This window comes from Platichthys flesus, chromosome 4, assembly GCF_949316205.1.
Source record: "Platichthys flesus chromosome 4, fPlaFle2.1, whole genome shotgun sequence".
NCBI lineage: Eukaryota > Metazoa > Chordata > Actinopteri > Pleuronectiformes > Pleuronectidae > Platichthys > Platichthys flesus.
The window spans coordinates 13,198,462-13,214,796 of record NC_084948.1 but is presented as its reverse complement, the minus strand read 5'-3'; the positions used below and the strand labels follow the sequence as shown (position 1 = coordinate 13,214,796).

General features: G+C 41.6%; 1 protein-coding gene across 3 annotated transcripts; it reads left to right on the top strand.

The window, feature by feature from the left end:
* The first annotated feature begins 1,642 nt into the window (after window positions 1-1,642).
* Window positions 1,643-15,291, top strand: numa1 (nuclear mitotic apparatus protein 1). Of its 3 annotated transcripts, none has more exons than XM_062385854.1 (25): window positions 1,643-1,751; window positions 1,858-1,930; window positions 2,041-2,126; window positions 2,277-2,350; window positions 2,687-2,775; window positions 2,862-2,936; window positions 3,029-3,122; window positions 3,239-3,398; window positions 3,827-3,966; window positions 4,082-4,193; window positions 4,559-4,676; window positions 5,122-5,262; window positions 5,373-5,486; window positions 5,603-9,682; window positions 9,873-10,082; window positions 10,335-10,519; window positions 10,647-10,784; window positions 11,139-11,220; window positions 11,588-11,786; window positions 12,094-12,230; window positions 12,465-12,758; window positions 13,134-13,235; window positions 13,373-13,618; window positions 14,811-14,857; window positions 15,095-15,291. In XM_062385854.1, exons 2-25 carry the CDS (start codon window positions 1,892-1,894, stop codon window positions 15,096-15,098), a joined length of 6,966 nt encoding a protein of 2,321 aa, XP_062241838.1. In that variant the 5' UTR covers window positions 1,643-1,751; window positions 1,858-1,891; the 3' UTR covers window positions 15,099-15,291. The 3 variants fall into 3 exon arrangements, with proteins under 3 accessions (XP_062241838.1, XP_062241837.1, XP_062241839.1); XM_062385853.1 differs by having other exon boundaries at window positions 11,139-11,244; XM_062385855.1 differs by lacking the exon at window positions 14,811-14,857 and having other exon boundaries at window positions 11,139-11,244.
* The last annotated feature ends 1,044 nt before the right edge of the window (window positions 15,292-16,335 follow it).

Sequence of the window (16,335 nt, the reverse complement as noted above, 5' to 3'; positions counted from 1 at the left end):
GATGGGAAATAACAACTGACCTAGTATTTGTAATATAAAACCCTTTAGGCTAACACACACTGGAATAGTCTCTACCACGATACCTAGAGCTGTGAGGGAAAAACTTTTTCGACTTATATTGCAGATAAATGGAAACTAACAATACATTCCAAAAATGATGTGATTTGCATATGTCGGAAAAATACCAGATATTGAATCAGATAACGATATGCACAATAAGCTGTATATATAGGAAAATAGCAGAGTGTACAGATGGTTAAGCAGTGAAGTGACCAATTGTCACTTGTTGTACATTGCTACAGGCAGAGGTGTCAAAAGTATTCCCATTCATTACTCAAGTAGAAGTATATTTACTGGGGTTTAAAAATACTTCTGTTGAAGTTGAAGTATCAACTCAAGCTTTTTACTTAAGTAAAAGTGTAAAAGTACTGGTTTCAAAACTACTTAAAGTATAAAAGTAAAAGTAATGTAAGGAAAAAAAAAATTATGAACAACACTGTTGTTGGATTGTTTTTTTTTGTGTGTGTTTTTGAACGAAGACAAACCGGAAAGAAAACAAGCCAAAATGAAATAGGAGTAACAAGGCTATTTTTTAAATGTAAGGAGTAGAAAGTACAGATATTTGCGTGAAAATGTAAGGAGTAGAAGTAAAAAGTCGTCTGAAAAATAAATACTCCAGTAAAGTATAGATACCCAAAATTTCTACTTAAGTAAGGTAACGAAGTATTTGTACTTCGTTACTTGACACCTCTGGCTACAGGGCAAAGTTAAAATGACAGCAGAACATGTAATATTGCCTCCACATGTCCAGCAGTAATTTCACTTAATTTTACAAACACAATTACTCAGAAATATGAGGACAGAATACTTCTTTATTGCTCTCCTTGACCTGTAGGGGAACCTAGTATGAGTTGCCCGAGTGCTCATCTACATTATGTGCTGACTAGACACCTTCCTTTTCCATGGAGGCTGGATTTCTTTGGCTTTCGGCATTATATTATGATGTTATTTGTTCTGTGTCACTGTGAAGAGTCTGTAGTGTGTTAATTAAAGTTTAAACATACCCCTAAAAACAGGAAATATTGATTTTGGAATTCGGCTGTGATAAAAACAGTTCATATGAGCACAAACATCGGTACTCACCCACAAACAGCTGTGGCAACTGACAGCTGCCTCAATTCGCCGGAACTGCCATTACAAATCAGTGGCAGTTTCTGTCGCCACCGGAAGTGCCTCTACGAGCTGCCGCTGCCACGATTTGAGTTTGCTGTCTCTCCAGCCCTGAGGAGAGGCTCGGTGGCCTCCTGGATTTTGCGACCGGCGCACACCAAATCAGATCCAGGATGGCAGAGTCAGCACTCATCAGCAATAACAATGTAGTCATATGAAGGGAAACTTGAGATGAAACAGATAAAACAGTTTCAATATGAAATGGCTGCAGAGACTATGTAAATGTTAAAAGTGTATTTTAGCCTCTCCTCCCCGCTATCCTAACCGGCACTCTCCGGTAACAATAACGAGCGCACTTAGTCGGTTGCCTTCCCAGAATATAAACCAATCGAGTTATCCCATTTTCCTGACGCGTCGACAACTGACAGCGGATTGGCTGGTTTAATCTCCGCAGCTCTTTTGAATACGGTGGACTGTTTACAGCTGGAGAGCCTTCGTGCGGCCAGAGGAACCAGTTCGTTACGCTCTTAAGCGGACAAATACAAACACGAAAACGTGGCTCACGTTTTTATTCTTCCGAGGTGAGTCACTGCGAAATTAAATACTAGAACGTGACTAATTTAGTTTTTATTAATGATTTAGCTTAGCAACGCTAGCTCGTTCAGACTCTTCCCTTTCCTCTCCCAGGTTGAATCCCCTGTGAGATAAAGGGTCGACCAAGATGACGATAAACCTCGGTGTTAAAGCTCTGCTCAGCTGGGTAAGTCCATTACAATATTGCTTAGATAATGAAACGTGTCGACTGGAGCTCAGCTGTTGGATGTTAAGTTGTTGCGGTTGTGTTCAACACGATTTTTCGAACTTTCACAGGTCAACAGCATCAAACTGTCCGACCGAGAAATCGCTGTAGACGATCTAAAAGATGGCACATTGATTCTGAAAGTAATTTACATGCTGTAAGTACGAGCAGTGAGCACTGTGTGGAAATGCTTGGTCCATTTAAACAAGAAGGGTCCATTGAGTGTTACATGGCAGTCAACAGTGTTGTTCTTAAACTGGACTTCTTTTGTCAAGTCTTCAGGAACACTCCTTTTGTGTCATTTCAGGAAAAAGCAATCCAACCCCTGCTTCAGTCATTCCACTGAGGACCGGTTCAATCTCATTGCAGACTTTGTGGAAAGTGAGTCTCTCTCTACCTTGTTTGACATCTTCACCTATAACCGTTGATCAGGACTTGAGTCTAGATCAAGTTTATTTCATAACATCTCTGGTTTCTCGTCCGAGGCTGGTTAATGAGGTATCACCTGATTTTAGCTTTCCAGACTGCTAACTTCTGGTGGAAAATTTCAAATATACCTTCAACCACACCCAACAGTGATGTAGGGTGTGGTCTAACTTGTGCTCTGTTCAAGCTGTAATTGTACCACATTGACAAACACAGTTTTTTTAATTCTAAGTCGACAGTGAATGCTCTTGACCTCTCAGCCTGAACCCATGTCTCTCTTCTGCTTTTCAGGCGATTGCAAATTTAGTGCAACCAAAGGCTCGTCGCTCTCTCTGGGCAACATAAGAGATGGCATCAACCTAACTGTAGAAATTGCAAAGGTACAAGACGACAAAGCACAAATAAGTATGGAAACAATCTTAGGACGAAGACGCATTTTGAGTTAATGTTTGTATTGTACCACCAGGTTCTGTTGCTGCTCGTATATTATGACATGATGAATGATCGCTGCACTCTGAACATGCTGGAGTGTGATGTGGAGGTGAGCAGAGAGCATGCATGTGCTTTATTCATCATGTGTTGTGCTGTAATTATAGGTCTGTGTCAATTCATATTCTCACTCCTATCTGCTAGCGCGAGATAGCAAACCTGACCGGTTCTTTTGTGATGGAGAGCGAAGACTGTGTTTATCTGAGCAGTAGGATTGACGCCTATTTAGCAAAGAGATGTAAGAAACTTTGAAAACTCTTCCTTTACTTCATGCAATAACACAAGCCTTCTGGTTTATATTTAACATGCAAGCTGTAAAGTGTTGACATCTCTCTCTCTCTCTCTGAATTTAAGATTTGCCTGTCTCCCGTGACATATTTGAGCAATCAGCAACCACCTCAACCTCCAATGTGTCGACAATCTCCTCGCTGTCAGATGAGGATTCTCCTGTATTCCATCGCACGAAAAGAATCGCATTCATGGACATGCACACTGTGGCTTCTTCCTCAGCAAGGTATCGACTTTTGAATTTAGCCAACACAGAGCTTATTAAATGTGGCAACATTATTCAAAACTGTTGTTTCTTGAAATTATATTTCATTTCCAATGGGATAACAACACATTATATTTGTGTGTTGTGGTTAGGAAAACATAGATTTGTTTTCATCTTAATAAGCTGCATGTCTTTGGAATGCCTGCAATGAAAACCTCTTGTTTGAACTGCTTTATATGAGCATGAAAGCAGTTTAAAATACCATCTTTCCTAAACTTCCAGTAAAAAATACTTTTGTTGTTAGTCTAGCTAGCTTTGTGAGGTTGCACATCATTAAAACAAACCACACTACCTCATAACCACGCCATATGTTAGTCACTTATTCTACATGGGATGTCAGCATTTGAATTCTGATTAATAATTTGGCTGACCTGCTTTTATTCTCACAGCAAGTCTCCGCTCCAGGACATTATGAACACACCTAAATTTCAGATGAGGGTGATGCAGCGTCAGATGATAAAGGAGAGAGATTACAGAGATGGATTGGAAAGGGAGCTGTCTGGCAAGCTCTCACTCATTTCACAGAAAGGTACCACATTTAACATCTTCACAGCCTTGGACTCCTTTAACTCAGTGTTTGGTAGCACAATAATATAGTTTTTAATTTAATTTAAATGAAACTTAACACTTATTATTTTCTTCAGAGTCTTATGTTAATCAGCTACAGTATCGTCTGGATAAGTTGAAAGAAGAGCAAGGCTATCAGGAGGATGCTATCAGGGAACAGATCAATGATCTCGAGACCAAGAACAACACGTAAGTACCAACGACTCAGTCATATCAATTTACTGTAAGGCCTTTATAATCCCTGTTAATGCATGGTGATAATGAATTATTCAGATTCATTATCACCTTAAATTTATGGAAAGTATTAACTTCTCCGAGACTGTAAAGCTTTCCTAAATGAACAAACTTCACTTTGTGAAAAGTATATGCCTATATTGCAACTCCATGTGAGAATATAGTATGACTCATGCATTTGTTACACAGTCATATAATGTATAACAAGTCAAACAATTTGAATGCAAAATAAAAATATTTTTCATGTACCATAACACGTTCATAACATTGAGAGTTTGTGTAAAATTGATAAAGAAACTGATCTCCCTTTTTTTCCCTAGGTTACAAATGCGTCTTAATGAGATATTGATGAAGAACAAAGACCTGAAGAGTACCTCCTCTCTTATGGAGCGTAAAGTGGACAGCCTGACAGACGAAAATGGTGTCCTATCTTCCCAGGTAATGACCCCAGTCAAGTTTTTCAGTTAAATGCAATCTTGTTGTAAATCTTTCACTTATCAGTTGGGAGTGCACATCACATTACCCAGCATCAGCTGTCCCGGGTGCCATGGGCTCTTTTTATGTGAATAACAATTTACTGTTCATATAGTCAAGCCCCTCTATTTCAAAGTTGTCTTTGAGCTTCTGTAAATACTGTTCTCATTATAAAAATTCCTTGCATATATTTTTTAACAGTAACTAATTGAAACTTAATTGTATCAGAAATTTGATCTTTGTCTCAGACTGTCGTACTTGGTGTGAGAATCAGAAATGTCCTTAAATGTGATGGTTAACAATGAGTGTGTATGAATCGTGATATATATATTTTTTTATATATATGTATAAATAATAAGATCAAAACCGTTGCTGTGTACTGGAAAAGCTTTATTTTCGTCTTTTCCAGATGAGAGCAGTGTGTTCACAGCTGTCCATCTTCGAGGCTGAAGTGGGCCGACTGACAGAGAGCCAAGCATCATCTCAGAAGGAGTGGCAGAACCAAACGAGCCACCTACAGACTGAGCTCAACCAAGCTACTGCTCAAAAGGTAGAAAATAATCTTCCATTGGAGGTGGTGAAGAAGCTATAAATGACTAAAATCATGTAAATCTACCAAGAGGGGTTTTAATTGCCTGTTTTATACTCTTTGTTGCGCAGGAGCTTCTGACTGAACAAATTCAGATCCTTCAGGGAAAGATTTCCTGTTTGGAGGACGAAATAAGCAAAGCCACTGAAGAAGAAGTAGGAGAGAATATGGGGCCTGTGATGGAGGTAAAGTTTATGTTAAAGAAAATATTAGTATTGTTAAACCCTAATTTATTTATCATACATTTTTCTGTTTTGAATCGGGTATCATTGTCTTCTTATTTATTTTTTTATTCTGCCAGAGAGAAATGGTGGAGACTGAGATCAACGACTTGAAGACTGAGCTGGACAGCACATATAGCTCCCTGAAGCAGGCTGAGATGGAGATTCAGACCAAATCGCATCAGCTAGCAGACTGCCAGCAGGAAATCACTCAACAGAAAGAGCTCCTGCAGCAACAGAAATCCCAAACGGAGGAAATCATTCAAGCCAAGGATGAACTTTTGGACCAATTGCAAAAGAAGATCACTGAGGAGAGAGCAGCCCTTCACGAAGAGATTCAGCATCTCAAGCTTCAACTTGACCAGGTGGAGCAGCAGAAAACCGAGCAGACGACCAGACTGCAACAGCATGTCGCTGCATGTGAACGAGAAATTGAAAGACTGAAAGAAATGAAGAGCGAGAGAGAAGACCTTCTCCACCTGACTGAAGAAAAGGTGAAAGATCTGGAGGCAAAGTTATCCGCTGCCAGTTGTCTCTTGGCTGATAAAGACCAACAAATTATCAGCCTCAATGACAAAGTCGATGTTCTCACAGATGAAGCCAAAATAATCAAAGAAGAAATTCAAGCCAAAGAGGAAATGCTCGCCAAAATAATTCTGGAGAAGTCTAATGAGCAAGAAATTCTTAATGATAAAATCCAGACCTTAACGACTCACGTAGAAGACCTGAACTCATCTCTCAAACAGGCTGAGCAAGAAATCCAACTTAAGCAAGACCTCCTGGCTAAAACCCATCAAGAGAATATTCAACAAAGGGAGATGCTCCAACAGCAGGTAGCTACCTTAGAAGAGGAGGTTCAAAAAGTCAATGCAGAAATACAGGTCAGAACTGAGCAACTTGTAACACTGAAGAACGACAGCTCTTGTCAGTCTAGATTGCTGGAGGAAGAGATTAAAGGTCTTAAAAGCCAAGTAGAAAATCTGAAGGACTCTCTCACTGAGTCTGCACAGCAGGTTCAAGAACAGCTAGTTCTGCTCGACAAGCAGGAGCAGGAGAGTTCACATCAGAAGAAGATTCTGCAGCAACAACTGTCTGCTTCTGAAGATCAGGTGAGGATCATGAGGGAGGAGATCCAAGCTAAAGAGGAACAGATGAACATGTTGAAAAATCTAAGTTCAGAGCAGTCGGAACAACTGCAAGAAGAGACTGGAGAATTAAAGAAACAGGTGGAGAGTCTAAGATGTTCGCTGACATCTGCTGAGGAGAATTTGCAATCCAAGGAGAATCTGTTTGCCGAACAGCAACTGCAGAATGCTCATGACATGGAGGCGCTGCAGAAACAGATTGTAGCTTCTCAAGATGACGTGAAGAGGCTGAATGTTGAGATTCATGCCAAGGAGGACCAGTTAGTTCAGCTGAAGTCTGAGACCTCAACACACTCTGACTTGCTACAGCAGGAGATTGAAGGTCTGAATAAGGAAATGAAAAGCATGAGCTATTCTATTGACATCGCCAAAGACCAGGTTCAAGCCAAAGATGATTTGATTGCCAAGCAGGAGCAGGAGAGCACTCTGCAGATTGAGTCTCTTAAAAAGCACAGTGCTGCCCTAGAGGAGGAAGTAAATCGGCTGACGGAGGAAATCCAAACAAAACGTGTTGAGGTAGATGCGATCAAGTTTGAGAGCTGTAAGGAGTCAGAAGTGCTACAAACTGAGATCCAACATCTGAGGGATCAGGTGGAACATTTGAGTGGATCACTGAAGACCGCAACAGAACAGGTTCAGGATAAAGAGAACCTGCTGGCTCAGAAGGATACAGAGATTTCACAGGGAAAAGATAAATATCAAAATCTGATGGAAACATCTGAAGAGCAGGTCAGAGGACTTAGAGAAGAGATCCAGGCTAAAGAGGAAAAACTGCTCATATTGAGAAAAGATGGCACCACACATTCTGACATGCTAGAGCAAGAGATGACCTTTCTGAAAAACCAACTTGACAGAACGGTTGACTCGCTCACAAAGGCTGAAGAAAAGATGCAGATACAAGTGGTTCTGCTCGACAAGCAGGAGCATGAGAGTTCACATCAGAAGGAGCTTCTGCAGCAACAACTGTCTGCTTCTGAAGATCGGGTGAGGAGCATGAGGGAGGAGATCCAAGCTAAAGAGGAACAGATGAACATGCTGAGGACTGACGGCGCCGAGCAGTCAGATTCGCTTAATCAAGAGATCCAGAGTTTGAAAGAACAGGTGGAGAGTCTAAGTTTTTCACTGACATCTGTTGAGGAGAATTTGCAATCCAAAGAGAAGCTGTTTGCCGAACAGCAACTGCAGAAAGCTCAGCACATGGAGGCACTTCAGGCCCAGATGGTAGCTTCTACGGATGATGTGAAGAGGCTGAATGTGGAGATTCAATCCAGGGAGGAGAAGCTGAACCAGCTGAAGGCTGAGACTTCAACACACTCTGACTTGCTACAGCAGGAGATTGAAGGTCTGAATAAGCAAATAAAAATGATGAGCGATTCTCTTGAAGTTGCCAAAGACCAGGTTCAGGCCAAAGAAGATTTGAATGCCAAGCAGGAGCAGGAGAGCACTCTGCAGATTGAGTCTCTTAAAAAGCACAGTGCTGCCCTAGAGGAGGAAGTAAATCGGCTGAAGGAGAAAATCCAAACTAAACAGGGTGAGGTCAATGCTTTAAATATTGAGAGCTGCAAAGAGTCAGAAGTGCTACAAACTGAGATCCAAACTCTGAGGGATCAGGTGGAACATTTTAGTGGATCACTGAAGACTGCAAAAGAACAGGTTCAGGATAAAGAAAACCTGCTGGCTGAGAAGGATACAGAGATTTCACAGGGAAAAGATAAATATAAACATCTGATGGAAACATCTGAAGAGCAGGTCAGAGGACTTAGAGAAGAGATCCAGGCTAAAGAGGAAAAACTGCTCATATTGAGAAAAGATGGCACCACACATTCTGACATGCTAGAGCAAGAGATGACATGTCTGAAAAACCAACTCAACAGTACGGTTGACTCGCTCACAAAGGCTGACGAAAAGATCCAGATACAAGTGGTTCTGCTCGGCGAGCAGGAGCATGAGAGTTCACATCAGAAGGAGCTTCTGCAGCAACAACTGTCTGCTTCTGAAGACCAGGTGAGGAGCATGAGGGAGGAGATCCAAGCTAAAGAGGAACAGATGAACATGTTGAGAACTGACGGCGCCGAGCAGTCAGAATCTCTAAATCAAGAGATCCAGAGTTTGAAGGAACAGATGGAGAGTCTAAGTTCCTCACTTAGCAAAGTTGAGGAAGATGTGCAGTCCAAGGAAGACCTATTAGCCCAACGTGAAGATGAGATACAGAAGCTAAAAGAATGTCGGAGTGAGATGGAGAATCTCCTCCTCAGGACTGAGCAAAGGATCGAGATCCTCCAGACAGAGTTTTCTGCTTACAAAGCACTTGTGGCTGATAAAGACCAACTTCTCACCAGCCTCAGAGAGGAGGTCGCTGTCCAAGCTAACCAGTTGCAAAAAGCAAGAGAGGAAGCTAAAGCCAATGAGAGAATTCTGGCTGAGATTAGGATGGAGAGCTCCAAAAAAACAGATGTTCTTCAATGTGAGATCCAGGGTCTGAAAGGAGAAGTGAAAAACATTTCTGTAGAACTTTCCACCAAGGAGCAAATGCTACTCAAAATTCAAGAGGAATCCTCTCAGCAGATCGACCTCCTCCAGCAGCAGCTCATCTCTGTTAACACAGAGCTGAACCAACACAAAGACACACATGCTGCAAACCTCAGGCTGAGGGAGGGTGTGGAAGAGTTGCAAGTTGCAACCCTCAGGGAAAAGGAGGCTCTAGTTCAAGAAAGACAGGAGCTCTTGGCCAGGATACATCAGGCAGAAATTGATCAGAAAGCTCTGGAGGAACAGTTCAAAGCCATGGGCTGCGAGAAGGAGAGACTTGCTCAAGCCAAGCAGGCTACAGAGAAAGAGAACACAACCTCCCGTAAACTTGAATCTGTGCTGCAGCACGAGCTGGAAATGCTGAAAGTGGAGAAAGAGAAACTCCTGAAAGAGTCTGAAAAAGCTGAAGACATTGAGGTGCTAAAGAGAGGGCTGCAGGAACAGCTCTCAGCTAAATCAGAGGCTGTAGAACACTACAAGGCACAGGTTGGTGTGGCCACAAACAGTCCTGCACTACACAACTCAAAGTGATAATAGTCATATGAATGATCATTTACATTCTTCCCGATTTTATTGATCAGGTGTTTTTGCACCCCATTGCCCTCTTCTTTGCTGGTTTGGTATATTTGCTTTGCTTTGAGACTAATTAACCTGATTTATTATCACTATGACACAGATGGAGAAAGCAGTGAATCACTACAATGTAAAGAAGCAGCTTCTCCAGGAGTGCCAACAGGAGGTGACTGAACTCAAGCACTCCTTAGGCATCAAAGATTGTGAAGTAAAGACAATCACTATGGAGAACAAGCTGCTTCAGCGGGATTTGGGGAAAGCCCAAACCAACGAGAAAAACCTCCTCGACATGGTGGCCAGTTTGAAAGCACAGGTTGGTGTTTTATTTTGAAGCATGAGGAGCGAGAACACACAGTCTCACTAAGATGAGACAGAAAATCTATTTCAAGGGTCACATATGAATCTAGGAAAAAATTATATGTATGAAATACGGAAACTGCACTGGTTGGCGGAGGCACCCAACCTCTGTGTGGGAATTCTATAAAAGAGTGTGGACTATAGGGTCATCAGTTGTTTCCTGTTTTTTTAACCCTGATTTCATTCACTTATGTTTGTTTACCTTTAGTTGACCTTTGCAGACCACAACCTGCAGCTGCACAATAAGGTTCAGGGTAAGAAAGGAAGTGCAACAGAGCTGAGTTACTTGGATATTCATGACACGCACTCAAGCATCCAGACCAGGGTGAAGAGAACCGTGAGCTCTGATAGCCTGGACCAGAGCTCTCTGGAGGACTCTCTGAACAACACAAGGTAAAGTTCCTCCCAGGTGAAGGGACTCCGGCACTAACAATCCAACATGGTGGAAATAAAACTTGAGAAAAGCAGAAAAATTAAAGTAGTCTATTGTGATTGTAATCTTGCACAAAACTCTTTGCAGGAAACTTTCCGGACCTGATGAATCAAGCACACCATTTGTTCGAAGCTCTGAGCGGTTGGCAGCCAAACGACGGGGTCTTCAGGCCGAGTCACTGGAAACACTCTACTTCACACCTATAGCCACCAGACAGATGAACAGGTACTTCACAGAATAATGTGGTTGATGTCCCACATTACATTTTTCAATATGTTCTTCCATAGATTTTGTTGGTGTTCCTGTGAGACGTTAGGTGTTATGGTCCCTTTGGAAGGTCTCTGAATCTGTTGTCAGTCACCAGTGACTCACTTAATACTTCATTTGTTTCAGCTAGCATTTCTTAGGTTTTTGTTTTTAATCATAGATCTGATATGGAATGCAAAAAGCAACAGGCTTCCTAATTCCTCATGTTTAATCTATGCAACAACCAATTCAAAGTTACTAAGGATCCTCCAGAGCCAGTACAGACAGTTTTTCCTGTACTCTACTATACTTGTTTTCTTTTTCATTTTGCAGGACCAGTACAGAGAACAGAATGGAACTGGATTCAACTCGCAAAAATCCAAGTTCTTCAGTCAGAAGGCGCAGGACCACGCAGGTTATTAACCTAACCTTGACCAAGGTGGAGGAAACTCACCGGCACAATGCATGTTTTGAATGTTCACAATAATGCACACACTGTTATTGACTTGGAATAATCATCGAGCTGGTTGGTGTCTCACTCTGTTGCAACTGGGAGGATATGGTGATGAAGTTGGGATTATTTATGCATTCTCGGAGCTAAGCTCTAAACCCTGTTTTTAACCATCTCACATACAATTTTACTCTGTGGAGCTCTCTGTGAATCTCCGGCTGTCAGTACACTCTATGGGTGTAAAGTCTTTTAGCTTGTCCATTAGAAACCTCCCCATATTCTCACTGCACTGTATTGCAGCCATAAGTGACCGTTGAACTCTGCTCTGTAGAAAACCCCAGGAGGCGGTGAAGGGGATGAGACTTTCTACAGTCTAGCCTCAGCTCGTTCCCACCCAAATCTCTCGAGGGCCCACCCTGCAAAACCCGTCTCTATGGAGCTGTTTGGGACACCTGCCAGAATGGCCGCTGCCACCAGTGACCAACTCATCGGCCTTCCAGGGTACAGACGGAGTACAATCCATTCCCAGAGTGAGTATATCCCAGGCTGAGACACAGGAGGTTGAAGTGAAATGAATCTGAGAGATGAGGTTGGAAAAAAATCTACATGCGTGGCTGTATGGACTTAGTACCTAGTTTTGACATTTCCTTAATAAACCTCACCTATACTAGCTACTGCCACTGCAGATAGACAGACATGTAGCTTCTCAATTATTAATTATTTATCATCAATGTTCAAGGGACAGTCCGACAAATCAACACGACTGAATGAAGGAATATATGTATAAAAAAAACAATGGCTATCTAACTGTTTTTTTCTATTTCTCTTTGTCTTTAGCCTCTAGTACGTTTTGTGTGGGATCAGAGAACGAGCCAGAGGGGGCTCCTGATGACTGGCTTAGGATTGCTGAGCTGCAGTCCAGGAACAGGGCCTGTCTTCCTCATCTGAAGAGCAGCTACCCTGTGGAGTCGGAGGTGAGGAGAGAAGGGACACAGTGAAAACACCAGGCATACAGTTGACACTTAAAAAGATGTAGCTAACTAGTCATTCAAATAGTAACATTTATTTATACATTAATATCTGTAAATCTGGTGAAGCAGGCTAACATGATATTATCCAGAATATGACCCACAGTCCAACTAGTGGATTTAGCAGCTGACGTCTTGACTTCTCCCAATAGATTGATCAAATCCTTAATTTTTTTCTAGGCCCACCAAGGCAGCGTATTCATTTTCACAGACGAAGAGGTCCGTACAGGCGACCCATCTGACACAATCCGCCGGGCGTCCATGATGCCGGGCCAGCTGCAGGACTCTCTCGTCTCCCATCGTCACTCCCTCATGACGGGTCAGTCAGGTGCTGCAGCCAATACTCGTTCTCACCGTCTGTCCTTGATGCCTGGCCAGCTGCCGTCCGCATCCATCAGCTCCACTCAGATGAGGAGCCCAAAAGGAACAAAGCGATCATCATCTACGTTGTCGGTTCATCAAATGTCACCTGAGGTTGGTTCTCATTAATAAACAGAAAAATATTTAGTTTTAATTTCAAACAATCTTTTATTCAACTTTAATGTTTTTCTAATATACTTTTTCTTATTCAATGTTTTCTGTTACTGACAATTCAGCTTATTATTTGACTGTTCATTATTCTGTCTTTTATAAATGTGTGTCAATATATTAAGGATGTAATTTGCAAATTCCTTGTAAGAAATGATTGTCCAAACTCAATTTGTGGTCAGGCATTATTTACCTATATCAGTGATATCAAAGCTTTGTGTTTAGTCATAGTTACTGAATCGTCCCAAATGGAATAAAAACTGAGCAGATTTCATATATTTTACCTCCTGAAACCCAATTTTCTTTATCTCATTTTTACAGAAAAGGGTGAAGGGCAGCTGCTTCCCCCGTCCCCTCACTCCCAAAAACAAGAACGTGATCAGTGGATCCTCCAGCTCTCAGCTGCGAGCCGCCCTCAGTCCAGTGAGTGACACACACACACCCACACACACACCCACACCCGCACACGCACACGCACACACAGGTTGATTCAAAGTAGAGATGCTGCCAAAAAAGTTATCCATGCTTTTCTAACCGTTTCACTTGTATTATTCTCTCAGGCTGAGCGAAGGCAGTCCATGATGTTTACTGTTGACAACACCCCTAAGAGCAACAACTTACTGAAGAGAGGGTTGAACAAACTGCGCACCTCCAACCCTTCAGGCGATTCTAACTCTGGAGTAGGACGAGCCAGCCGAGCCGGCAACTTTAAGTCACCACAGGTGACAATTAAAGGACGGAAGAAGTCTCCGCAAGCCACCAGCAAGATAGGAAAGTCTCCTGGGCTGACTACTAGTGCTCGCAAGGTAAACACACAATGACAAATGCATTCAGGGTTTTTTCAGTGCACACTTTAATAATAATAATTTATATCTTTCCCTATGGAGTTTTCTGTCTGAACTGAACTTGGTTTGCCAGTGCCAGCAAACTACTAATTATGGAGTTGCAAAGATGTTCAGTCAAACTGCACCAGGGAGTGGAGAGTTTCATTCTTTTACTGCTTTTAATTTGAAGGTTTTCAATGCTGCACTATCACGTGCTTCCGCGTTTTCACGGGCCCGCAAGTGCAAGAGCCCTTCCGGGCCCCTTACGTGCTTAAGTGCGTCGCCCAATTTTTCTAAAGGCCGAATTATACTGCAACTGCGCAACATGCGCAAGCCTTGGTTTATGGCTCCCCAAGGCTTGCGCATGTTGCAAAGCAATTCCCAGCAAGAACGCTAGGCGGAATAATGTGTTTTGTCGAAGACGACCTTAGAGACGCGTTCTTTCTTTTCGTCGATTGTTTATTTACATCGCCACTGCGGCTCCTTATAGCCTTTTTCTGGCGGACAAATCGGCCAGTCAGTCAGTTACGGGTTATACAAGTGGTCATACTTTCGGATCTCTTCTGCCAAACGCTCTTGTATTTGGTTAATATTCGTTCTCCAAAATCTTCCGTGGTTTCTGTCGGTATTATGGGGCATGAAACCGGAAATGCGCCTCCGGAAAGGATGTAGTTAGCAGACCAATCACAGCCTTGCAGGCTGCGTGAGTTGACGACGACTGCCACACACAAAGAAGGCGTCTCTAAGGCCGTCTTCAACAAAAAACTTCACTCCGCCTGGTGTTCTGGCGGTGAATTGCTTTGTAACTACTTTGAGAACTATGAATGACAACGAGTCCTTCGACACAGCTGCGTGAAAAGCCGCAGTTGCAGAAGCATGCACCGGCCTTAACTATGAACCAGAAGAGGGGCTAAAACAAGCACATTACTGCCCCCTGTTGTCATCAGTCGAGTACTGATGCAGGTATGGTGAAGGGGTGTCTACTGTAATACTGGTTTATCATTTTTACTCCCTATTTATACAAGATCATTCAGTCTACTGCTGTTCTGTATGTCTACTACTAGTGCAGCACTATAGTGCATTGTATTGCACAGGTGTACCCAAGGGAAAAATAGCTTTGAATATGTTCATGCATTGCACCTCAGCAACTGATGAATCTAAACACTGTTTTCAGAAACCTGTGTCTGTAAACGAAGAAAACTTTTCTGGAGGTTGGAGAAGGTCAATAAAACAACATTTAAATTGACCTGATGGGGATTTTGGTGCCTAGTACACTAATACTGGTTTAAAAGCGGTGGTTGGTTCTCGTATTACAGCTTAAAAACTCACGGTGTGGTTTAAAAAAATCAGTTTTATTATAATTTCAGCTTTCACTTAGCATCATATTCATATTGTATGGAAATGTTTCGCTGTCAGTCCTGGTTTCATCATTTTGTTTAATTTTTTTTTATCCCACAGATGATGAGGAGAATGAAGGTGTGAGGACTGGTTCCCAATTTGGATTTATGATCTTCTTCATTTTTACTTGATTATACTTTCTTCTTTTTTGTTGTTGTCCTTTAGGACTTTTTTTTTTTAATTCTTCTCTTAAGAATCTACCTTTTATTTCATCTGTATTATATTTACATGTTTCTGAATAAAAACTTTTATTGACAGTTGAGACTCTGACTGCAGTTCATCAACGATACAGGACATCTTGGGGGAGAGATTAACTTAATTTTTATAAAATATCTTTCAGGACATCAAAATATTCAGTTATCATCATTCAAAGTGACAAAATGCCTTTTACAACCTATCAAGTGCTGCATACTATCCTACAACTAGCTCAACCATTTCCTAATGGGCCTCTGTGTTCCTCAAATAACTAATCTGATTACATTTACTGCTTTAGCTGCAAAGGAGTAGCTACCAGAGGAGGAATAGTCTCGACTCAAAATGCTTGTCCAAGTTATGAGTTTACTTTTTCATTTAAGAATATATTATGTAGTAAGTCCAGTGTGATAGATATTATATACTTCCTTCATGATAGATACACCAAGACACTAGTTTAATCAAATGTTAATATCTGACTGATAACATCAGGTTTCACTTAGCATGAAAATGCAGGACAATTTTTAGGCACTTATATGAAAATCACAGGCAATGCACAGCAGCGGTCTGACATTATGTTCTAAAAATTGCAGGCGTAACTGAAGGTTTGAGCTCAAAGAGCTGTTGATTTAACTTTATGGAAAACATCTCTTTGTGGTGCTGTTAGTGTTAACTCTTACTGCTTTCTGACAAAATGGTCAACTTCAGTTTGTCCATGTGATCTGAATCAGAGAGGGATGCATTAATTACAGAAACCTCTCCACATATAAAGCAACAACTACAGCAGCACAAACAACAGCATTCAGAGCGACAGTTGAGCCAAACCGGTTCAACCAAAAAACTGAAAATTATAAATTTGTGAAGGTTTTTGCATCATAATCTACATTACAATGGCCTTGGATACGTCAAAGGAGGGGATAAACCTCAGGATTAAGGTGAACATGTGAAAACAGTTGACATTTGATTTGAGCATTAAAGTTAAAGGGGATGTTTCAGCTTGTTGCCACTATAAAATGTGAAAATGACGTTTAGGGACTGAAACGTATTGCAAATTTAATATTAAGAAATTCGTTAGTAGTTTGTTGAACTATTATTAAGGATATTACAGA